Source organism: Plectropomus leopardus, chromosome 15 (genome assembly GCF_026936395.1).
Source record: "Plectropomus leopardus strain MGB_pleo_1.0 chromosome 15, ASM2693639v1, whole genome shotgun sequence".
NCBI classification, from domain to species: domain Eukaryota; kingdom Metazoa; phylum Chordata; class Actinopteri; order Perciformes; family Serranidae; genus Plectropomus; species Plectropomus leopardus.
In genome coordinates, this window is record NC_142190.1 from 855618 (window position 1) to 879749 (window position 24132).

At 38.6% G+C, this 24132-nt stretch overlaps 2 protein-coding genes and 1 long non-coding RNA gene across 5 annotated transcripts in view; 2 read left to right on the forward strand and 1 right to left on the reverse strand.

Annotated features, from left to right (window-relative positions):
- The window catches only part of LOC148187171 (uncharacterized), a 53435-nt gene extending 41287 nt beyond the window's left edge, over positions 1–12148 (reverse strand). The window contains exons 1-4 of one of the 2 annotated variants that reach the window (XR_015778996.1): positions 11838–12148; positions 8574–8635; positions 7209–7419; positions 4589–4830 (exon numbers count right to left, since the gene is read on the reverse strand). This is a non-coding gene — a long non-coding RNA (uncharacterized LOC148187171). Of the gene's footprint in view, positions 1–2846; positions 4831–7208; positions 7420–8573; positions 8636–11837 lie in introns of those variants that run through there. The other variant, XR_015778995.1, reaches the window with a different exon arrangement.
- On the forward strand, positions 820–2067 carry LOC121952690 (odorant receptor 131-2-like). Its single transcript, XM_042499497.2, has one exon. It carries the CDS (start codon positions 1051–1053, stop codon positions 2065–2067), a length of 1017 nt encoding a protein of 338 aa, XP_042355431.2. The 5' UTR covers positions 820–1050.
- Positions 12149–12940: 792 nt separating the features above from the next.
- Positions 12941–23992, forward strand: LOC121952953 (trafficking protein particle complex subunit 14-like). Of its 2 annotated transcripts, none has more exons than XM_088088416.1 (13): positions 12941–13251; positions 13832–14208; positions 15177–15272; positions 15980–16109; positions 16679–16765; positions 17045–17165; positions 17683–17830; positions 18033–18115; positions 18197–18348; positions 19628–19764; positions 19842–19920; positions 20904–21018; positions 22832–23992. In XM_088088416.1, exons 1-13 carry the CDS (start codon positions 13056–13058, stop codon positions 22986–22988), a joined length of 1878 nt encoding a protein of 625 aa, XP_087944542.1. In that variant the 5' UTR covers positions 12941–13055; the 3' UTR covers positions 22989–23992. The 2 variants fall into 2 exon arrangements, with proteins under 2 accessions (XP_087944542.1, XP_042355773.1); XM_042499839.2 differs by having other exon boundaries at positions 13868–14208.
- The last annotated feature ends 140 nt before the right edge of the window (positions 23993–24132 follow it).

Genomic DNA, 24132 nt, shown 5'->3' on the forward strand with positions numbered 1-24132 from the left:
TCTAGTCTTCTCTGCTATGCAGAAGACTTCTGTTTTGGCGTGGTGCAACATTTAGAGAGACATTTCGTGAAAAGAGTCTTTTCTGCTGTGAGATGCACAGAAATGAGAAAAAGTGCAGGAGGGGTAGGGCAAGGGAAGAGCAGAAAGTTGCTTCTTCTGTTGTCCTAATGATGTAGTACATCACATGCCACCGTACAGAATGGTGTTTGAAGAGTGGCTTAATTGGCGGGGTTCCACACATCAGTGGGAAAAATGGTGGACTGTGGCAAAGTGAGTTCATTTGCCTGTTCTTTGAAGAACAAAAGTAGTCTCAACTACCATTCTGCATGGGTGGGGTTACAGGACATGTCAGTTTCACAAATGAAAAACTGAGGAGTGTGGTGATCCAAGATTACATGCCAAACCAAATGCTGAGACAACTGGTAACATAAGACAAAGGAGAAAGGCCCTATCTCACAAGTGACAGACACACAAAGGCAATATCTCACAGAAAGATACTAATAACAATATCCTATTTTTTTTCTACATTCCTTATACATCCTTAAAGTTGAAAATATATTGTTGTCATGTTCACTATGGACAATTCAATGACCTGGACAAGAGTATTGAGAAATAACTTTGAAAGCATTACATCACCAATGACTGATTAACATGACAGATTTAGTTATTATGCTCATGTGTGATGGTATCACATGAAGTGGGTGTGACGATGGAGACTTTAAAAAGCAGGTGTGGACAAGCAAATGCTCAGCAGACCAGTTCTGCTGACATGGAGTCAGGCATGGTCGCCGGCCTGCTAACCATAAGCACTGGAAAAATGTTTGTGAATAACTTTATATTATTGATGTGAATCTGTAAAAAAGATTTTACTTTTCTAGCAGAACAGACTGTGAAAGATTAAGTGTGCTTCTGTGATAAATGCATCAAAAGGTTGATGGGATTTTAATGTCTTAAATGTTATTTCAGGTGTTTCAGATTAATTATCTATGTGTATAAAACTTTCCATGTTCCATCTCAGTTTCAGGGGTCTCCAATTTATGTTTCTCTAAAATGTCGTATACAACTTCATCTCTGACAAACATCACTGTTGGACTTCCAAAGCGAGGAATTCTGGAAATTGTGTTGTTTTCTGCACCAATTACAGTGCCCTGCTGTGTCTTTCTCTTAATTAATGGGGTGATGTTATTCACTTTGAGGAGTAAAACTGTGTTTCGTGAGACCTCCCGTTACATTCTTCTGTTTAATCTTCTTTTAGGAGACACTATGCAGATGGCAGTGAGTCAATTACTGTACCTACTGGCTGCTTGTAGATTAACACTAACATATCCTGTATGTGGTGTTCTTACCATGCTCGCTGATCTCACAAATGAAATCTCTCCTCTCACACTGATGGTGATGTCTCTGGAGAGATATGTGGCGGTGTGCTACCCACTGAGGCACTCTACCATCGTCACTATCAGAAACACAGCTGTGTCTATCATTGTGATTTGGGCCTTCAGTTCACTTAATATTCTCACTGGAGTTCTTTCACTGTTAAATTTTCCATTTGAGGAACTGGAGAGACTGCAGATGAAAGATTTTTGTAACAAAGAAAACCTGCCTCTTGGTCCAGTCTCTGATGAATATGACAAAGCCTACACTTATTTTCTGTTTGTATCATCTGGTTTGGCAGTCATTACCTCCTATATTGGTGTGCTGATAGCAGCCAGGTCGGCCTCCACAGACAAAGATTCAGCCCGAAAGGCTCGTAACACACTGCTGCTGCATCTGGTGCAGCTGGGCCTCAGTCTCATGTCAACTATACACAACCCCTTGGGTAAAGCTATTTCAAAAGTCAATGACAGATTGGCCGTATTCCGTATCATGAGTGTTCTTTATGTTTGCATTATCCTTTTACCCAGATGTCTGAGCACTCTCATCTATGGCATCAGAGATCAGACCATCAGATCAGTCCTCATGTACTATCTGTGCTGTCAATTGAAACTATCAGTCATCCCAGCCAAGGCTGAGGTCTCACCTCTGGTTCCTTTGAATTATTCAGGTATTATTTTCAATTGCTTCATTTAAGGTATGTACATTGATTTGATTAGTTAAACATGTTTAACTAAATGGATTTCCACTCTAATAAACAATTATACCACAAACATGATTGACTTAAGTATAAAAAAGAAAAAAGAAGTTCTATTATATCTTTTGTAGCAAGAGTGCGAAATATGGCAGTGCTATAGCCTGTGACATCACAGAGTTGGTTTGCTTGACTGAGTCCAACAGATACAACAGACGAGATAGTGGAAGATAGAGCAGGGCTCGAATTAAACGCTTTCCCAGGGTCAGTGAACTCTGTTTTCAGGATATTAGAATGATTCATGCAGTTGTCCAATTGGGCAAGCAGAAATTAAATTAAATGATTAAATGCAATGTCAGATGTAGGGCTGGGTGATTAAGCAGATTTAATCTTCAATCATGATTTCTCTAGTTGAGCGGTGAAAATAGTCAAACTATAGTGTAAACCTAAACTTAGAGTGGTGTTGATTTTTTTTTAGGTGGTCCTATTTGTGCGTAGATAAAATGTATTTTGCTGCAGCCCCTGTCCACAGTTGCCAGAATCACTAATTTTACCCCATAGCTCTCATACAAAGACTTTGTTTGGGATATTTCTGTTACATTTAATTTACCAAAACTGCTTTGATTTCTTTTAGGAATATAATGAACACTTAACCCAACCCCCTATCCTCCTTTTGCATGAATCATCCACATACTACTGTATGCAAATAAGCATTTGACATCCTCAATATGCAAACGATAGATTAAAAATTTATTTCACTTTTATTTTCTGTCATGTTTCATTGTTTTTCAGTTAAATTGCTTTTAAAGTAAAGACATTCAGTGTTAAAAATAAATATCAGAGTTAATGTTCAATAAATGCATGATGTTCTCAAAGCCAAAGACTAGTTGTGTTAAATAATTATTCACTATTTTATCTTTTTAGACATTTGTGTGAAATTTTAGCAAATGCATTCTTAAGTTATGGCCAAAAACTTATTTCATGAAGTTGCAGTGACCTTGACTTCTGCCCTTCAACCACCAATTTGTAATTGGTTCATTCATGAGTCCAAGCGGACGTTTGTACTAAATTTGTCCTATGACTACGGATATAACGATGCACCACTAGGCAGTTAAAAATCAATAAAAAGTATGTGTGAGATTCAAATCAGTGAAATGAAAAATGAACCACAAGACACTTTTTGACGAGCAGAGGGAGTAATCTAATTATGCCTTTGCCTGCTCAACGTGCTACGTCACTATGTGTTCAACATCTTACATCATGTCCGTGACCTCGACCACATAAATAAGTCTGGAGTGCGGTGGCATTTGAGCTTCCTCAAGTCAAAAAGAAATAGATGAGAAGACAACAAAAGACAAAAACAGTCTGCAAATATTGCAAGAGGAAGTTGAACTACACAAATAGTACAACTAACATGATGCAGCATGTGAGCCAGCATCATAGTGAGGAGCTCCGATCTGCCCTGCCTACATACGTTACTCCTTAACGACAAAAACAAAAAAAAAACAACTAAACGGCCAAAAAATATCAAAAACTACATGTCCAAGCCACACTGACAAGCACATTTGCAACCCCGCTCACCCACAAGAGTACAAGAGCCAAAGAGAGAGCCCGAATTATCAACCAGGAGTGGGAAATGGTCAACTTAGCTCTTCAAACTCGCCCTCTCTGCTTTCCCCTCTAGAAAAAGCAAGTCTTTCCATACCAGCCACCTCTGTCCCAGTGAAAGGGCTTTTTTTTAACAGCAGAGAACATTTTGAATGTACAGAAATGCATTCATTACATTGTTTGTGTTTATACCCTACCTCAGAAATAAAAAGGGATTCTTAAATTTCACATAGAAAAGAAGAGAAATTGCAGTATTTTGTGTAATTTTTGTTTGAAATAATTAACAGAATATTTTTCAGTTATAATTTTTCTGTAATCGTGAGCCCAGTATCATGAATCGTATCAATCAATCCTTTTTTTTCAAACTCAGGGTTAAATTAAAAGACAAAACATCACATATAATATATAAAGTAAAATCATGTCATAAAAATAGTTCAATCAATGCCAACAAAGAGACATCTACACCAGTGTCTCCACAGCTGGGACTGGTGACGTGTTGTGTTATACCTTATGTTGGATAGAGGTACTATTATCTCATTCTCAGAGCCACCAAGCCGGCATATAAATTTATACATGAAGTTCCTCAAAACAGCTTGGAGGGTATGAACTCCCGCAGAAGCATTAATTTCACTGGCACTACACCACCTAGATCTCTGGAGTAATATTCTCATGGTATAAAGTCGTGAGTTGAGTGAATCGTTACATCCCTACCTATGACCACCGAAATCCAATTAGCTCATCTCTAAGTCCAAGTACACGTTCATGCCATATTTGAAGAAACTCCTTCAAGGGGTTTTTGAGATATTGTTATCACAGGGATGGGACAGACGCACGGACAGATGGAAAAACGGAAAATAATGCTTGCCTGTTGTTGGCTGGGTAGCCTATAGCTATCAGGCCAACAGGTAGACTCACCTTCGCTAAGCAGACCCAGTCTTCAAAGTTTTCATGTCCAGGTAAAACAAGTTCTGCTGCTTTTCGCTCTTTGGACGTTTCTGGACAGTGCTTTGGTGTTTTCAGTACCATCAGATCCGTTGAAGAAGACACTTTGATCTCACTGCCACGTGGTTACATTGTTCACGTAGCTATTCCAGACAAATGTGCTGTCGATCTGTTTGAATGGTTTCCAGAGGGACAGACAGCAGCATCAGGTATATCTGCAGTAAATATGGGGACATATTAATGCATAATATGCAGTGATTATCTTGGTGACTACACTTAAATTCAGTATAACAGTTTTTTTCTGATGATTCTGATGATTGACTGTTTCCATAATACAGAATACATTTACAGTATGTATGCATTAATATTTGTCTTGTGTTCCATGGTCCTAATTACTCACATTGTAATATTACCTTATGATAGGATTCATGTAAACATGCACAAGTGAGCACAAAGGAATGCCCACATGTGCTTGATTAAAGCCAAGAAAGTTGGGTCAAAGGGTTTCCTTGAATGGGCAGTCTTCGGCTCTTCAAAAAAGTTAAGCAATAGGCTACCTGCAAAACTTTTTACTGTGATCATCCACATCTATGCTGCATATCTTATCACCTGCCATTAATGTCCTGCTTAACAAATTATATATGTAATAACTTGGTACTTGATACCTTTAAGGTACTGACCAAAATAACTCACTGCTAAGTAGTATCCAAACATCTACAGTCAAATGATACCTGAATTTGATCCTTTTTGCATTGGGGGTCTGATCCTGTCTCCCTGCCGTATCAGAAGACTTAATGCTTTTGGAGAACAGTCAGTTCAGCGTCTGCCTGCTGAGCACAAGCTACACAGGTGCAGCAGCAGCCAACATTCAATGCCACGCCATGAGGAAACCGGAAGCAGCAAAGAAAAGTTTAGTTTATAGCGTTGATGAAAAGCTGTGTGATGCTAACAAATAGCCCCGTTACTGTGTGTGTGCGGTCACGCTATAGACTGTATATAAAGATGGACAACATGACAGCTCCCCCAGTGTGTAGCTTTTAAATCTGGATCGCCCCCTGGTGTCTGACTGCAGTATAGGTCATAAAGCCTGCCACTCCATGTTGGTTAATGGGCACAGACCAAACTAAGAACTCAAAATTCACGCCAAATAAATTTTTCCCAAAGATGGTCTCTGTCACTGAAGGTAGTTCTCATCACCCTGATGTTTGTTCAAGTGTTTGTTTTTATGTAAGCTTGGTTTTAAGCAGCATTTAATTCTACAAAAAGGGGATTTTCTGCCATGATTGACAGCTGTGGCAGCCAATCCATGCATTCACATTCAATGAGGCTGCTCATGATTTGGTTGGACGGGTGTTTTGGAGGAAGCTCCCCCACCCTGGATATCACCATAATAATAATCACCGTGCATAATTCAGCCTCACTCAAACATATTAGCAGGGAGAAGTGGGGGCGAGTCGTCCATCTTTATATACAGTCAATAGGTCAGGCAGACTGTCACAACTTTATCCAGGGCAAAGCTCACAGCAGCCGGGGCAGCAGTAGCTTAAATTTCTTTGGTAACCACACGTCACAACCCAAATCCAACAAAATATCTAAGTCTAACACCATTGGTGGCCAGCTGGGTTGTTTTAAGAGGATATTGAGAGGTGTTGTGTTGGTAAACTGGGTGCAGTAATCTTCAGGTGCCATAAAACAACTGCTATAATGTGCTCCCTCTATCTTAAAGTTTTAAAGTATACAAGCCACTCCATTCACATTATGGGTATTGAATCAAGTACTCTACTGGTATCAGTATCACTTTAAAGGTACTGATATCATAATTTATTAAAAATGATACCAATCCTTAGTTATGAGTGCATAAACAAGAAACAGCCATGCAAGACACAAGCTACCCATGGCATCTAGCTGAGCTGTCCATAACTTTTATGTATTCGTATGTGATTTTATGTTGTTTTATTGCTGTTGTTTTATGAAAGGTAATCTTGAGTGTCCTGAAAGGTGCCCATAAATAAAATGTATTATTATAAGTCACTGTAATCAGACGCAGTAATACGGCTGCAACTAAGTGTTGGTAACTTTATTAGTAAATCTTAGGGCTAAAGATAAACTTTGTATGCCAACAAAAACAAAAAATGAGGAATTAGTTTGAGGTAAATGTAACGGTACATCTAGTTAAGGAAGCTAGAAAGGTGTTGCTTACCTTACCTTACTAACTACAATCTAACTACCTATTTTCTTATCAACATTGGCTGAAGCTGGCTACATAAGTTACCACTATTGAATAGATTCATGAGAGGTCAAAAATGTTATTTCATCAACTTACCAGTGAGGGTGCTAATGAGTTGCCATTTGGAGAGCACTGCTGACCGTCATCTGGGTTTAGGCCTTCCATTCAAAGTCGTAAATCGCATTTTTTTCACAAACATTTTTTGATTGGAAGAACCTATCTTAGCCAGCAATCTGGATGACACTTGTGTAACTTTTAAGCTGCTTTTTAATGTTGATTTTGTTGTCTTGTGCCTCCCTATTAATACTGTTATTTTTATATGTGCAGATGTTTTTTCACAAAACATTTTTGATTTAAAGAACTTACCTTGGCGAGCACTCTGGAGGAAACTTTTAAGTTAACTTTAAAGCTGATTTTGGGGTCCAGATCAGCTGATCTGAATCTGTCCAATCAGCTGTGAGCGTGTTCACTCTAAGTTCGGCACGTGCACGACCTCCATAAAAAGCCCTGAAGCAGTGAGGGAGAGGATAAATGCTGGTCTTCATCTGGGTTCAGGCCCTCAGGGGGAAAACGCTCTCTGAAGCAGAAAATGAAAATGAAATCATGAAATGAAATGAAAACATCGTTCAGAAAGGTCGACGGATTTCACTCCGCCGTGATCGTGGGCCGACCTCACTTTGGTTTGATTCGTATTTGACGTTAAACGGAGTAAATCTTCGTTCGGCGGCCGTTTGAACGTGTAGTCGTTTAAAGGCCAACAGGATGCTGTTTGGACACATAAATGTCCTCTGGACTCATGTCCTGCTGAGGACATTCATATTTAATATTGATATAAAGCTCACAGCAAAAACACCACAGGAGCTTTGTTTATGGGCCTGAGAGTTACTGTGATGATTGTGGGTTAGATTATGGTGACACACGTGTGGGGACGGGACTTTTATTAACTGATATTTATTATTGATTTGGTTTACTGTCTTTTACTGTATGGTGGTATTTTAGCTTCTTGGATGATTTAAATTTTAAATTTAATTTATTATTGGAGTTTTGTTTTATTTTATTCTTTTTACTATATTAATTTTATATTTTATTTCTTATTTTTTATATACTTTATCCATACTGGAGTCATTGATGTGAAGTCATTTCTACATGAGCGATTACTTATTTTTGGACTTCTTTGTGCAGTTAGAGTGAACAACACAGACCTGAATGGGGGAAAAGACAGATAGCTGAAGTCTGTCTGGCTTTGTTGTGTTGCTGTAATGTTGTATGTTGTTTTTATGGCATGAAATTGTATTTTCTTTTATTTTTTAAGACTCTTTCAGAAAATGTTGTGAAATGAGACAACGCTTGTTTTCTCTTTCTTATATGAGGATGGGTGGTACACCAGTTACTGTCATTATTTGTTAAGAAACACACTCACAGGTGATTCATTGTCTCACACCTGCGCACACGACATAGGCAGAGCATTATCTGTTCGGATCAGTATTGTAAAAAAATGTGTTTAAAACTCTTGAAGAAGGTCATAGACCTACATTCTGTTGTATATCACATTTTCTAAATACTTAAGAAAACTTGTAAAATTGACAGCAGACAGTGTTTATATTAACTATATGATGAATATACACTTACCTGTAACATACTGTATCTTAACAATTTCTCCAAAACTTTCTGATTGACTCATGATATTTTAACCAGTTCATGAACCTACAGCCATAACCACTGAGCACTTACCTGAGAGCCTGTAGCTCCACCTGTCTCCAGTCTCCTGCCACTGCAACTGCTGCTGCTGCTGCCTGATAACAGATTTCACAAAAATATCACATACATGTACTCTGGGTAATTCTGAAAATATGAAGCTAACAGATCACTGATAAACATCTTACAGCTTTTCAGACATATGATATGTAACATTGCACATAGTAGGTCTATGCTATATTGTTATATTATTATATTATTACTTTATTTATGTATTAAATTATGATAGAATTACTAACGGCACCAGTTCCTTACAATTTAAGTTTTTCCTCCAAGATCCAACATAGTTTTTTCCCTTAAGTTGTCATTTACTTTGTCAATAGTAAACTTGCCTTATTGTAAGAGGAATGAGTATAATACTTATGAAGGTCATACAATGCACAATGTAAATGTTTTGCTAACATTAAATGTTAACTAAGATACAAACATGTCAATTAATGTTAAATATCTATCTAAATATGTAACTTAACGTTAAATTATAATTTCAACATGTTCGCTAATGTTAAAAGTGAGCTAAACATGTTACTTAACATTAAATGTTTATTCATATATGTTAGCTATTGTCAAGTTAATTTAATGTCAGGTAACATTAAATATTTCTTTAAATATGTAAGCTAACATTTAATTAGAATTCAAACATGTCAGTTAATGTTAAATGTGAATGTAAACATGTTAGCTAATGTTAAATGTGAATATAAACATGTTAGCTAATGTTAAATGTGAACTTAAACATGTTAGCTAATGTTAAATGTGAATATAAACATGTTAGCTAATGTTAAATGTGAATATAAACATGTTAGCTAATGTTAAATGTGAACTTTAACATGTTAGCTAACATTACATGAAAAGCAGAACATGTTAGCTAACATTACATGAAAAGTCGAACATGTTAGCTAATGTTAAATGTGAACTTAAACATATTAGCTAATGTTACATGAAAAGTTAAACATGTTAGCTAATGTTAAATGTGAGTATAAACATGTTAGCTAATGTTAAATGTGAATGTAAACATGTTAGCTATGTTACATGAAAAGTTAAACATGTTAGCTAATGTTAAATGTGAATGTAAACATGTTAGCTAATGTTAAATGTGAATATAAACATGTTAGCTAATGTTAAATGTGAATATAAACATGTTAGCTAATGTTAAATGTGAACTTTAACATGTTAGCTAACATTACATGAAAAGCTGAACATGTTAGCTAACATTACATGAAAAGTCGAACATGTTAGCTAATGTTAAATGTGAATGTAAACATATTAGCTAATGTTACATGAAAAGTTAAACATGTTAGCTAATGTTAAATGTGAATATAAACATGTTAGCTAATGTTAAATGTGAACTTAAACATGATAGCTAATGTTAAATGTGAATATAAACATGTTAGCTAATGTTAAATGTGAACTTAAACATGATAGCTAATGTTAAATGTGAATGTAAACATGATAGCTAATGTTAAATGTGAATGTAAACATGTTAGCTAATGTTAAATGTGAACTTAAACATGTTAGCTAATGTTAAATGTGAATATAAACATGTTAGCTAATGTTAAATGTGAACTTAAACATGTTAGCTAATGTTAAATGTGAATATAAACATGTTAGCTAATGTTAAATGTGAACTTAAACATGTTAGCTAATGTTAAATGTGAACTTAAACATGATAGCTAATGTTAAATGTGAACTTAAACATGTTAGCTAATGTTAAATGTGAACTTAAACATGTTAGCTAATGTTAAATGTGAACTTAAACATGATAGCTAATGTTAAATGTGAACTTAAACATGATAGCTAATGTTAAATGTGAACTTAAACATGTTAGCTAATGTTAAATGTGAATGTAAACATGTTAGCTAATGTTACATGAAAAGTTAAACATGTTAGCTAATGTTAAATGTGAATATAAACATGTTAGCTAATGTTAAATGTGAACTTAAACATATTAGCTAATGTTACATGAAAAGTTAAACATGTTAGCTAATGTTAAATGTGAGTATAAACATGTTAGCTAATGTTAAATGTGAATGTAAACATGTTAGCTAATGTTAAATGTGAATATAAACATGTTAGCTAATGTTAAATGTGAATGTAAACATGTTAGCTAATGTTAAATGTGAATATAAACATGTTAGCTAATGTTAAATGTGAATATAAACATGTTAGCTAATGTTAAATGTGAACTTTAACATGTTAGCTAACATTACATGAAAAGCTGAACATGTTAGCTAACATTACATGAAAAGTCGAACATGTTAGCTAATGTTAAATGTGAATGTAAACATATTAGCTAATGTTACATGAAAAGTTAAACATGTTAGCTAATGTTAAATGTGAATATAAACATGTTAGCTAATGTTAAATGTGAACTTAAACATGATAGCTAATGTTAAATGTGAATATAAACATGTTAGCTAATGTTAAATGTGAACTTAAACATGATAGCTAATGTTAAATGTGAATGTAAACATGATAGCTAATGTTAAATGTGAATGTAAACATGTTAGCTAATGTTAAATGTGAACTTAAACATGTTAGCTAATGTTAAATGTGAATATAAACATGTTAGCTAATGTTAAATGTGAACTTAAACATGTTAGCTAATGTTAAATGTGAATATAAACATGTTAGCTAATGTTAAATGTGAACTTAAACATGTTAGCTAATGTTAAATGTGAACTTAAACATGATAGCTAATGTTAAATGTGAACTTAAACATGTTAGCTAATGTTAAATGTGAACTTAAACATGTTAGCTAATGTTAAATGTGAACTTAAACATGATAGCTAATGTTAAATGTGAACTTAAACATGATAGCTAATGTTAAATGTGAACTTAAACATGTTAGCTAATGTTAAATGTGAATGTAAACATGTTAGCTAATGTTACATGAAAAGTTAAACATGTTAGCTAATGTTAAATGTGAATATAAACATGTTAGCTAATGTTAAATGTGAACTTAAACATGATAGCTAATGTTAAATGTGAACATAAACATGTTAGCTAATGTTAAATGTGAATGTAAACATGTTAGCTAATGTTACATGAAAAGTTAAACATGTTAGCTAATGTTAAATGTGAATGTAAACATGTTAGCTAATGTTAAATGTGAATATAAACATGTTAGCTAATGTTAAATGTGAACTTAAACATGTTAGCTAATGTTAAATGTGAACTTAAACATGTTAGCTAACACTGAATGTGACCTAAGTTACAAACATGCAACTTCATGTTCTCACTCACATTTTTACTTTTCTTCAGGTGACCTGGAGTCCTCCATTTTCGGAAAACAAGTTCAGAATAAAAAGTTTTACTTTACACTGGCTGTAACTGACTTTCTACCGGAGGTTACGTCCCGCGTTTTTTTCCGAATTTAAACAAAAATGGCGGCAGTAGAGACTACACTAATGTAACTTGTCAAAACAGACCCGTCTCCCAACCGTCGACCTGACGTCTTTAGCCGAGCGAACAACCGACGTAACTCACGACCGACTCGACTCATAACACCGACGGTCTGGGGCCCTAATGTTCGCTAAAACCAGCCTGAGAACCACTTCGCGCTTTGGGTTGCCAGATAATCCGCAGGATCCCCCGTTTCTGACTGACCCCCGCTCACAATTTTCTCTTAAAAATAAGAGGTTTTCTCTCAGTTTCCCATTTTAATAATTACCCAAACATTTGACAAGAAAATTGTCTAATTCTCTTAAATCATCAAATAAAAAAAAACAAACAAAAATGTGAATCGCCAGTGAAAAAAACAAAAAGAAAAAAGCATGCATGTTATTTTTTTGTTGTTTGTGTGTTTGTTTGTTTTTCTAATGAGGTAATCAGGTCACATTTTTATGCCTTTTAATGCACCCTGGATCTTTAGTTATCCTGAACCTTTTTTAGATAGATAGACAGATAGACAGATAGATAGATAGATAATACCTAATCAGCAAAACAAAATAGTGATTACTAGGACAACTACAACAAAAATAACATAATGGGAATAGTATTGATAAAAAAATAATTAATAATAATAACTATTAGTAGTAGTAGTAGTAATATATATATATATATATATATATATATATATATATATATATATATATATATACACACATACTACAAAAGAAAATCAGCATATAAAAACAGAAAAACAAAGAGGGTTATAAGCAAAAAGTAGGCACAGTAGGGAATATCAGTTATATGTTTCCTTTATGTTTTAATTTATATTAAGATGTATATAGCGTCTGTGGTGCAGTCTGACTGTGTCAGTTAATAAAGTGTCCTCTGCGGGGCGCCTGCTCTTATCTCTATGTTTAACCCCGATAACTGTCCGTGCTTTTACTTTGAAAATGTGGACAGGAAGTGTGTATTGTGTCCGTGGTTGACTCCGGTCCTCCTCCTCCTCCTCCTCCTCCTCCTCCTGCTGCTGCTGCTGCTGCTCCTCCTCCTCAGCCTCCTCCGGTCGTCGCCATGGTGCAGATGATGGAGTCTCAGTGCGAGTATTTCATGTATTTCCCGGCGGTGCCCATCACGGATCTGTCGGACCCGGCCCGCTACCGGACGCTGCCCCGCAGGAGCCACCTGTACCTGGGAGAGACGGTGCGCTTCCTGCTGGTGCTCCGCTGCAGGGACGCTGCAGGGGCGACGCCGACCGAGCCCGGCCCCGGTAAGAGGAGGAGGAGGAGGAGACAAACACAGAGAGATTTTGTTATTCTCTCAGGAATATCGATTTAAATAAAAAACGATGGAAATCAAATGAATCATTTTGATTTCGCTCTGGGAGGAGAGAGTTGATATATTATTCGGTTTCGAGCTTAAACAATAAAAAAGAGGGCCTAGATATGGATTTGTGTATATGAAATTTGGTTAAAAAATACTCAGATTAATGATACAGTATTGACGGGTTTAACCCTTCAGAACCTGGACTGACACCAGTTTTCTTGCATTCAGATGAGTTAATTGGTTTGATTTCTTTTGAAAATGGGGGAAACGAGCAACTTGGCAAGAAGTGTCCCACAAACTGCACGATATTCCTAAGAGGTGACAAGAAAATAACTTTAAAAATAATTGTTTTTAAAATGGGCAAAATTAAAAATAAATAAATGGGAAAACTATATTTATAATTATAATAAGTATATATTTAAATAATTCAGAAAAATACATTTGTTTACATATGTTACATATGTTTTTTAATTTTTCCTGTCTGCATATTTATCAGGAAATTTTTTTTGTATTCCTTTTTACAGATTTTTTTGCTGTGCGTTCACATGATTTTCCAACAGGGGGCGCAGACGGCACTGCCGCCGGCTTTGGGACGGAGTCTGCAAGCAGCCGGGCGTGGAGGGAGCTGGCCGGCTCTCTGTGCGCCGTGGCCAGCGTCAGTCCGGGTGAAAGTAGCCGCCATCGTGGGAACCACCACCAGCATCACCACGACTACCAGAGCAGCGGGGACGAGGCCAATGACGACGGCGAGGAGGACTACATCGCCGCAGCGGAGGCGGCCATCGCGGCGCTCGGCAGCAGGGTGGACTCCCGCTGTCGGAGCTTCAGGGACTGCAAGCCGCTGCTCATCCACAACTCGTCTGGGACAGCGGCGAGGGAGTTCCGCAGGGCGCCTGTTCAGGTACACTGGCAACGATACTCACAATGAGGGCGAACCTCAATATCTCTGCGACTATGGGGCGGATTGCTGTGAAATTTTGGTTAAACTTTCAGGATCCTCAGAGGTCGCCTTTCGACTCATCTTTCAGTGTTACCTGCAGGTCAAAACGCTTTCCATTAATCAAAGAAATATCTCAACAATTATAAAAATTTAATATGAAATTTTGTGCTCACATACATGATCCCCAGAGAATGAATCCTACTGACTTTCGTGCTCTTCCTATCCTCCCTACCCCTGACTGTCACCAGCAAGTCAGAGTTTCCATCATCCAGTGAAATATCTCAACTTCTTTTGGATTATAAGTTTTTGTACAGACATTCATGATCTCCAGAGGACGAATCCTTCTGACTTTGGTGCTCAGGAGGTTTTATCAGGTCAAAGTTTTCCATCATCAATGGAAATATTTTGACATCTTTTGGATGGATTGCTGTGAAATTTTGGGAACACATTCATGATCCTCAGAGGTTGAAATATACCCCCAGATATAGTCCCCAGAGGACTAATCCTACATACACTGGTGCCCACCTGACATATCCTTTAGTGTCACCGGCAGGTCAGAATTTTCCATTATCCAATTAAATATCTCAACAACTATTGGATTAATTGCTATGAACATTTGTAAAGACATTTATGATCCCCAGAGGATGAACCCTACTGACTTTGGTGCCCAAGAAAGCTCAAAAGGTCAATGTTTTCCATTATTCATAAAAAATTTCAACATCTCTTGGACAGATTGCTGTGAAGTATTGGGCAAACAGTCATAATCCCCAGAAGACGAATCCTGCAGACTTTTGTGCCCTCCTGACTTATCAAAGATCAAAGTTTTCGATTATCTGGTGCAATATCTCAACATCATTTGGCTGGATTATAAAAATTTGGAGTTGTGGCTGTATGAGTTCACTGTCTGTGTGTCTCTGTGTCCCCGTCAGTCTCCTCTGGACGAGCCGGTGGTTTTGACCGATGAAGTGATCTTTCCCCTCACCGTGTCTCTGGACAAACTCCCGGTCAGCACCCTGAAAGTCAAGGTCAGGAGGATCATCTGTCAGTCTGTCTGCCTCCATCAGTTTGTTGGTAAAGTTTGGAAACTGGAAAGAATTAGTGTCCCAAGAATGACAGGTCCTCAATGTGCAGCAGAGATGCTCAACTCAAATTTCGAAATTTCAAATTTGTCCGATTTTAGATTTTTTTTTTTTAAATTACAATTTCTGGCTGTGATAAATGTTGAAATTCTTCAGAGAATTTTTCTTTTAAATCAAAATAAAATTCCCAACATTTATTCTTTAAAAAATTGGCAAAATGTTTTAAAAAAAAAATAAAATCGCCATTTAAAAAAATAAGATAATTTAAGAAAATAAGACCTTCGGGGTTTGGTGGGTGAGTTTTCTTTAAAAACCAGCAGTACAATAAATACAAAAACAGCCATTTAAAGTCGTATGTCCCTCCCCCTAAAACACAAGTTTGTCCCCAGAGGATACTCATATCCACACAGTGTTAAATATTTTTGCTAAGTACTGATCATCGACAGGACACACGAGACCTGGATTATTCAGTCCGTTAACAGATAATCTGATTAAGTTTTGCTGTTAAATGTGAAACGTTCAGCTTTTTGGATCCTCGTTTCCAGGTAACACAGAAACTGAAATACAAATGTTCATTTTGTGTGTGAACTATTATGTGTTTTTTCTTCTGTGTGTGTGTGTGTGTGTGTGTGTGTGTGTGTGTGTGATTTCAGGTGATGGTCACAGTTTGGAAGAAGGAGGCGGAGAAAGCCGAGGTGCAGGAGCTCGGCTACCTGAGCGTCCTGCAGCAACGAGAGCCGACACACACCTTCAGACACGACCTGAACACCTTCAAGGCTCAGGGTACAACACACACACATTTTTAGGACTTTAGGATGTTAATAGGATTTTAAAAGGTTTCAAGGTTGACAAGCGTGGATTTTAGGACATTTGTAAGATTTAAAGCTGTTTTTTAGGATTTTAGGGCTTTTGTTGGATTTTAGGATATTTCTAGGATTTTAGGACGTTTTTCTGAATTGAGGACAGTTCTACTACTTTAGGACATTTCTTGTTTTTTATGACAAACATGGATTTTAAGACATTATTCGAATTTTAAGGAGATTCTAGAATTTTTTCATGTTTCTATGATTTTAGGACATTCTGGGACTTTATGATGTTTTCTTGGTTCTTCTGAGAACCCCTTTATATTCCTGTGGTTTCATTTTAAAAGAACCCTTGCAGAGCCCTTTCTTCACAAAAGGGTTCCTCAGAGTCAAATGGTTCTGGGTGGAACATCGGCCCCTCAGGAAGAACCTTTTTGGAACCCTTAATTTTAAAAGTGCTGTTATTTGTGCAGCATTTCACAGACTGAGTGATTATAGATGACGATAATAATCGTCGGTTGGTTGATTTGTGTCTCCGTCCGTCCACAGTGAGCACCACTCTGACCGTCCTGCCACCTCCCACCGTCCGCTGCAAACAGATGACCGTCTCCGGGAGACACCTCGCCGTCCTCAAAGGTCAGAGGTCATGCCTCATGTGTGTTGTTATCGATATTCACGGCAGCCGGCGGCTTCGTGGTGTAACGCGGTGGAGGAGACGATTTTATTGTGGTGAAGACAGGAAATGACCGAAACCTGAACCTTCTCTCTTCATCCAGTCAGCGATCACGTTTGTCTCTGTTCATCACTAAAGTGCTCCTCAGAGGTTTTGAGGTTTGACTGAAAAAGTCAAATCAGAAAATGTATTTTATCCCACACATCTGAACTTTTATTTTCCTAATTCTGTGTTTGTCTCAGTGCTGAACGAGTCGTCTCAGGAGGAGGTGAGTGTTCGGGAAGTTCGGATTTTACCGAACCTCAACGCCTCCTACCTTCCCATGATGCCAGATGGCTCCGTGCTGCTGGTGGACAACGTGTGGTACGTACACATTTACATCAGTGATACTCAACCCACGGCCCGTGGGCCAAATCTGGCCCCTGACAGGGTGCCTGGTGGCCCCCCAACTGTTTTCTAATTGACAATAAAAATAAAATGAATAGTTTTTGTCCTTTTAGTCTCCATAAGGTGTCAGAGACCTAAAACAGCATCAAAATAGAGCTTGATCAAAAAAAGAGGCAGAGGAGGATCCCCTACACCCCCGACAGGGGACACAGCTGAGACACTGATGTCCTAAAATCACAGAATTGTCCTCAAATACTAGAAACGTCCTAAAATCCTTAAAAATGTCCTGAAATCCTAAAAATGTCCTAGAATCCTAGTAACATGTACGGGGCTGCTGTGACTGGCCCCTGGTCCCTGCATTACATCATAGTCTGAGCGAATGCTTGATTCTGATTGGCTGCAGTTAAATTGTCGCACTGCGAGGTAATGCTCGCCGTCCTCGGCAGTTTGAGAGTTTGACGGCGCTCTTGCTGCTTCCTGTCCCGCTCTGCAGCCACCAGTCCGGCGAGGTTGGCATGGCGTCCTTCTGCAGGGTGGACAGCCTGGCCTGCCGCCTTCCCAGCATGCTCAGCGCCCTGGAGGAGCACGACTTCCTGTTCCAGTTGCACCTCAACGACATGCCGCAAGACGACTCCAACGAGGTTCACGACCTTTTGTGTTTGTCTTATTGACGTTTGTTGACGGCTGCGTTCAGTTTCATGATGAACTTTGAGGGTTTTTGTGTTCGGCTTTAATCTGAAACTCGCTGTCGGGGTCCGGACACGAACATTTTTAAAATCTGATGAATAATCTGGTTAAAAGCATAAAGTGTGTGTCAGTTCTCAGAGTGTGTTTTGTGTCCAGGGGCTGGAGGTTCCTCTGGTCGCCGTGCTGCAGTGGTCAACTCCCAAGATGCCTTTCACCAACTGTATCTACACCCACTACAGGTAAGAGCCAGCAGGAACCATTTTAAGCGGTAACCTTGGCGACGCCAGCAGGAGGAGTAAGACACATTGTCCCCCTCTCAGGTTGCCGAGTATCCGTCTGGACCGTCCTCGCTTCGTCATGACGGCGAGCTGTCCGAGCACCGTCAGGGTGAAGGAACACTTCAAGGTCAAATACGTCCTGCTCAACAACCTGCAGGACTTCCTGGCCGTCCGGCTCGTGTGGACTCCGGAGGGTCAGTGTGCCGTCTCACTCTTTGTGTTGCTGTGAGGACAGTTCTGAGAAGACAAACTGGAGACATTTTGTCTTCACCCTGTAAAGGTCGGGTGTGGGGGATTTAGAGGTTTCTGTTGTCGAGGTTGCAGATTTCTGAGTGTGTAGAAGACACACGGCGTCTGACATGAAAACAGGAATGTCCCTTTTTAGAGCCAGAGTTTGGTTTGTCTGTCCTGGACCCGAAAAGTTAAAAACTGATAATGGACTCAAGGACTCAACTCGCTTTGCTTGGGGGCCAAATATAAGTCTCTAGGATTTTAGGACGTTTCTTAACTTTCAGGACGTTTTTATGATTTTAGGACATATTTGGGATTTAAGTACATTTCTAGGATTTTAGGACTTTTCTAGAATTTGAGGATGTCCCCAGCATTTTAGCATGTTTCCAATATTTTGGGACATTTCTAGGATTGGAAAAAAAGTCATTTTTAAGATTGTTATATATCTCCAAACATTTTTAGGATTATGGGGCACTTTTAGGATTTTAGAAAGTTTCTGAGAATCTTGGACATTTCCCAGATTTGGGACATTTTTAGGATTGTAGTACATTTTTAGTAGTTCAGGATGTTTCAAGGACGTAATGACGTCTCTAGGATTTTAGGATCCTTCATGCATTTTCATGATTTACGGACATTTATAGGGTTTTAGACAGTTTCTGGGATTTTGGACATATGACGGATTTAAGGACTTGTCTAAAATTTTTGGCCATTTCTAGGATTTAAGAACATTTTTCAGCTCTCAGTAAAAATCTCCTAAACAATGAACACTGAAGGAATTTTAACGAGGAAAAATTTCAGCTGATTAAAATCTGCAATCCTCACTGCCAGACGCCACTAAACCCCCAAAATCTGAAGCTTTACTGTAAATGATTTGATTAATGCAGCTGAAAGGGTGTAAGTGATCGATTTGCTGATTTTATTTTGTAGATTTTCAGATTTTTCTTGTGATCTTCGAGCTTTTGAAATGCTTTTATGTTCTTATTGTTTTTCCAGAATCATTTTTTGACTACAAAACGTCCGCTAAACATCTGTTAGGCCAAAAACAAATTATCCAAAACAACCAGATAAAACACCTTTAAAACGATCAGATCAGAGCGATTTATCACCATGAAACATGCAAACAGAGCAGAACCCTGCTGCTCCTGAACGCAGCACACCTGAGCGCCAGGATCACACTCAGCTGTGACGTCATCATTTAACATGAACCTGTGTGTGTGTGTGTGTGTGTGTGTGTGTGTTGAGGTCGAGGTCAGGGCGAGGACGCGTCGCTGGCCGCCGTGGTCTGTCACACTCCTCTCAGTAACCTCGGTCACTGTCGGAAAGGCAGCACGCTGTCCTTCAGCGTGGCCTTCCAGATCCTCAAACCGGGACTGTACGAGGTAGGACTCTGATGCCAGTCGGGACACGCTGAACTCCTCCTCCTCTCGTCTCATGGTCTCTGTCCGTCTGTCTGCAGCTGAGTCAACACATGAAGCTGAAGCTGCAGTTCACCGCCTCCGTGTCCAACCCGCCGCCGGACGCCCGCCCGCTCTCACGTAAGAACGACAACACTTTGCATCTGTTTGTGATTTTAGTTTTGAAGAAAATGTCAAAGAGCAGACGGGCAGATTATGGTATGGAGGATATTCTCAGCTGACTTTATCACGTCTGTCAGCGTGTCAGTTTTTATCTGTCCAGCTTTACGGAGCTTAACGTCTGTCCACCAATAATTTTAATTCAGACTAAAACAAAATCTGTGTGGTAATCTGTGTATCTACAAAAAACGCTCTCTAAGTCACAATAAAAATAATGTGATTGACACTGTAAATTGTTTTTGTGCTTTAAGTGTCCATAAGGTGCCAGAGGCAGAGGTCCTAGCTCCTAATGTCCTAAAATACTGGAAATGTCCTAAAATCCTAGAAACATCCTAAAATGTTAGAAATGTCCTAAAATCCGTGACACGTCCTTTGCGAAACATCCTAAAATCTAAGAAACATCCTAAAATCTGCGAAATTGCCACAAATCCCGATAATGTCCTAAAATCCCAATAGTCCCCTTTAATCCTAGACAAGTGCTATAATCCTAGAAACAACCTTAAATCCTGGAAAATGTCCTAAAATCTTGAAAATGTTGTAAAGTCCTAGAAACTACCTAAAATCCTAGAAATGTCCTAAAATTCGGGAAACGTCCTAAAATCCTAAAAGCATCCTATAATCCTAGAAACCACCTTAAATCAGAGAGACATCCTAAAAGTCAAGAAACGTTCTCAAATCCTAATAATGTCCTCAAATCCTAATAGTCCCCTTCAATCCTAGAAACAGCCTACAATTCTAATAAAGTCCAAAAATACTACAAATGTCCTAAAATCCTAGAAGCATGTTCGGCTCTGCTGTGAGGGGCCCCTGGCCTGCTGTCAGTTTGGAGCGTGGCCCCCAAAAGCAAAGCCAGCTGAGTGTCGCTGGTTTGGGACATTTCAGCATGTTAATGTGTGAATCAGGTTTCTGTGCTGATCGTGTCTCGTCCTCTCGTCACCGTCCAGGTAAGAACAGTCCGTCCAGCCCGGCGGTTCGAGACCTGCTGGACCGACACCAGGCCAGTCTGGGTCGATCGCAGTCGTTCTCCCACCAGCAGCCGTCTCGATCCCACATCATGAGGTAAAAGTCAAACGTAACGCTGTTTTCTTCTGTCGAGTCGTGGCATTTTTACATTTCAGACAATTCTGATGACACAAGTTTTTGTTTTTATACGCAAATTTGTTTTGTTTTAATCATTTATTTTGGGGGATTTTTGGACAATAGGTGGACAGAAACATCCTGAGCAGGTTTGGTTTCAGTCCTGTGGGGACACGATTAAGTCAAAGTACTTGTATTTAACAAACTATGATAGATAGTATTATTGTGTAGTTATTGTGTTTTTCTGCCTCCACGCTGGCAATTACAGCGTATTATGATTACAGCCGGCCGTCTCTTTCTCAAGAACAACTTTAGGGAATTTCTTCAATTTTGGCACAAACATCCACTTGGACTCAAAGATGAACTGATCAGACTTTGGTGGTCAAAGGTCAACGTGACCTTGTATCCATCTCATTCTTGTGAACTTGATTTCTCACGAACACCTTAAGGAAGTTTTTATTGTTTGTTGTTTTTTTTTTAATTTGGCACAAACATCTTCTTTCAGTCAAGAGAAACTAATTAGAACTTGGTGGTCAACGGTTCCTGTGACCTTGCATCCATCTCGTTCTTGTGGACGCGAAACTGCAAGAACGGACTGAGGAAATTTCTTGGCACAACTTGGCAAAAACGTCCACTTGGACTCAATAATGAGCTGTGCAAATTCAGTGGTCCAAAGTCGAGGTCTCTGTGACCTTGCATCCATCTCATTCTCTTTAACCCAATATCTCAAGAACGCCTTTAGGGAATTTCCTCAAATTTGGCACAAACGTCCACTTGGGCTCAAATATGAATTAATCAGAACTTGGTGGTCAAAGGACACTGTCTCTCCGCCTGAATTCATATGCTAATTGTGGAAAAATTTCGCACAAATGTCTGATAGAATAAAATGATGAAGTGTTGATATTTTATATCCTAAAGCTCAACTTCATCATGTTCTGCAAAAACACTTTTTTGGTGTTACTCACCGTCAAAAACACCCTGCAAATATATATATGAATATAAATATAAATGTGAATAAAGACACAAAATAACCATGAGGATTTTACAAAACTGAAACATGGTCACAAATTTGTGATCCGTGTTGTAAATTACTGAACTTAAACAGAAGAAACTGTCTGTCGGCTGCAGCAACACAAAGAGGGAAACTTCAATAAACACAAACTAAACAGACACAAAAAGACACAATTCGTGCTGCGTTTCATCGCAAATCTGAAGTCAGTAATTCCGTGTCCGGGTTTTTCTGCCTTCTGATCTAAATATGTTTCAGTGCATCTGTTAGAAAAACATTTATGGAGAAAACTTTTTGGCAATTTTGCAAAAACTTTTGTTAAACACAAATCAACTGAATGGAAATGAAACCACTAAAAAGCTGTTAAAACACGTTTCACAACGCAAACACACACCGCGTGTGCCGCCTTGTTGCTTTGACGTCAATTCAACCTACTCGTTCTACACGGATCCCGAGTTTCCAACTTGGAATCGCAACTTGAGTCGGAGGTCGTTTTTTCCCAGAGGTCCGAGTACAGTGGAAAGCGGCGTTGACTTCACTGCTTACTTACTGGTGTGAGAAGCACAAATATCACAGAGAAATGACCGAAATCAACTAAATCTGCCGGTCTACAATATGTGGCGGGAAAAATGCTCCGCCTCTGAAACGCACGACAGAGGACGAAACAACCTCGAGTCACAGCCAGGACGCACTGCCGGCACAAACTGAGCGTTAGACGACATCATTTAGAGGCTTTAGTGAGTCAATCTGTGTGTGTGTGTGTGTGTGTGTGTGTGTGTGTGTCAGGACGGGCAGCGCCATGGAGCGGCGGGCTATCACTCCTCCCGTTGGCTCTCCGGTCGGCCGGCCACTCTACCTGCCACCGCAGGACAAGACGCTGCTGTCGCTGGACAAGATCGCCAAGCGGGAGTGTAAAGTGCTGGTGGTGGATCCTGTCAGCTAGGAGGGAAGGAAACAAGGAGGCAAGGAGGAAGGAGATGAAAGGACAAGGAAACAGCAAGGAGAAACCTCAAAGGAAGGAAATACTTTTTGTTTACTTTGGAAATTGAATCAGTGGGAGGAAAAAAGGAAACGAAGGACAGAAAGAGAAACACCCGATGAAGATGAGCTCCTCTTTATTTTTGTTAAAACTGAACTTGGTTTGATTTCTTTCAAAAAAGATGCCAAAGAAAATGGTGAAAAAAGAAAAAGAAACAAAGAGAACATTTTTATTTATAGTCATTATGAAATTATTTTGCAGAAAAAAAATAGTATATATTTTTTATTTATTTTATTTTGTAATTTTCTGCACTTTTTTCAGGTCATTTCCTTGTTTGTTTTAGTTTTTGCTTTTTTTCAGGTAATTTTTTTGTACCTTTTTACTAATTTCTTGCTATTTTTAGGCAGTGTCAAACTATGTTGCTCACTGCTTTTACTTCTGAAAGAAATCAAACCAATTTGCTCAGGTTTTAAAGGGTTAAATATAATATTTTAATGTATGTCATGTTTCTGTGTTATTTAAAGGTGACAGGAAAATTCTTGACTTTGGTAAATTCACCTTTTATTTCAGTGTTATCAGTCCGTTCACAGTCAGGTTTCAACGAACGTTCAATATGATCAAAGATTTCATTTTCCTTCATTTCACAACTGAACAATTAGGACTTTTCTTCTCGCAGTATACCGAGCTGTCGGACAAATGGACTTTCAGACATTTTTCGGAGTATTTGGCCGTCGGAACAAGAGGCGGTCCTCCTTGACGAGACGCGTAATTATAAAAAAGACTCACTATTTTGAAATCAGTGGACCATTTTTTTCATTTGATTGTAGTTTTTAGTATTGTGCATTAAGTATCATTGCAGTATTATTAATGTTTTCATCTTGGACAGTTGTGCCTTCACGTTTTAAGCCAATACGAAGAAACACACAACAAATCTACTGCATGTAACAAATAAACATATTTAAATCACACTCAAATGCTGATTTTGACCCTGAAGAAACAAACCTGAACTTTCATGAATTACAGGTAAACGTGTGAGAGGGCGCTCATATGTTCAAAATCTGGCGTTTGATTTGTAAATGTGTCAAAATGAGCGGGAGGAATTATCTTT

Excerpts from the sequence above, each read along its gene's own strand:
- LOC121952953 (XM_088088416.1), top strand. The coding sequence starts at position 13,056 with ATGGTGCAGATGATGGAGTCTCAGTGCGAGTATTTCATGTATTTCCCG. Across the intron at positions 19,765-19,841 it reads TCAAACCGGGACTGTACGAG|CTGAGTCAACACATGAAGCT; the intron begins GTAGGACTCTGA and ends GTCTGTCTGCAG. Across the intron at positions 19,921-20,903 it reads GGACGCCCGCCCGCTCTCAC|GTAAGAACAGTCCGTCCAGC; the intron begins GTAAGAACGACA and ends GTCACCGTCCAG.
- LOC121952690 (XM_042499497.2), top strand. The coding sequence starts at position 1,051 with ATGTCGTATACAACTTCATCTCTGACAAACATCACTGTTGGACTTCCA.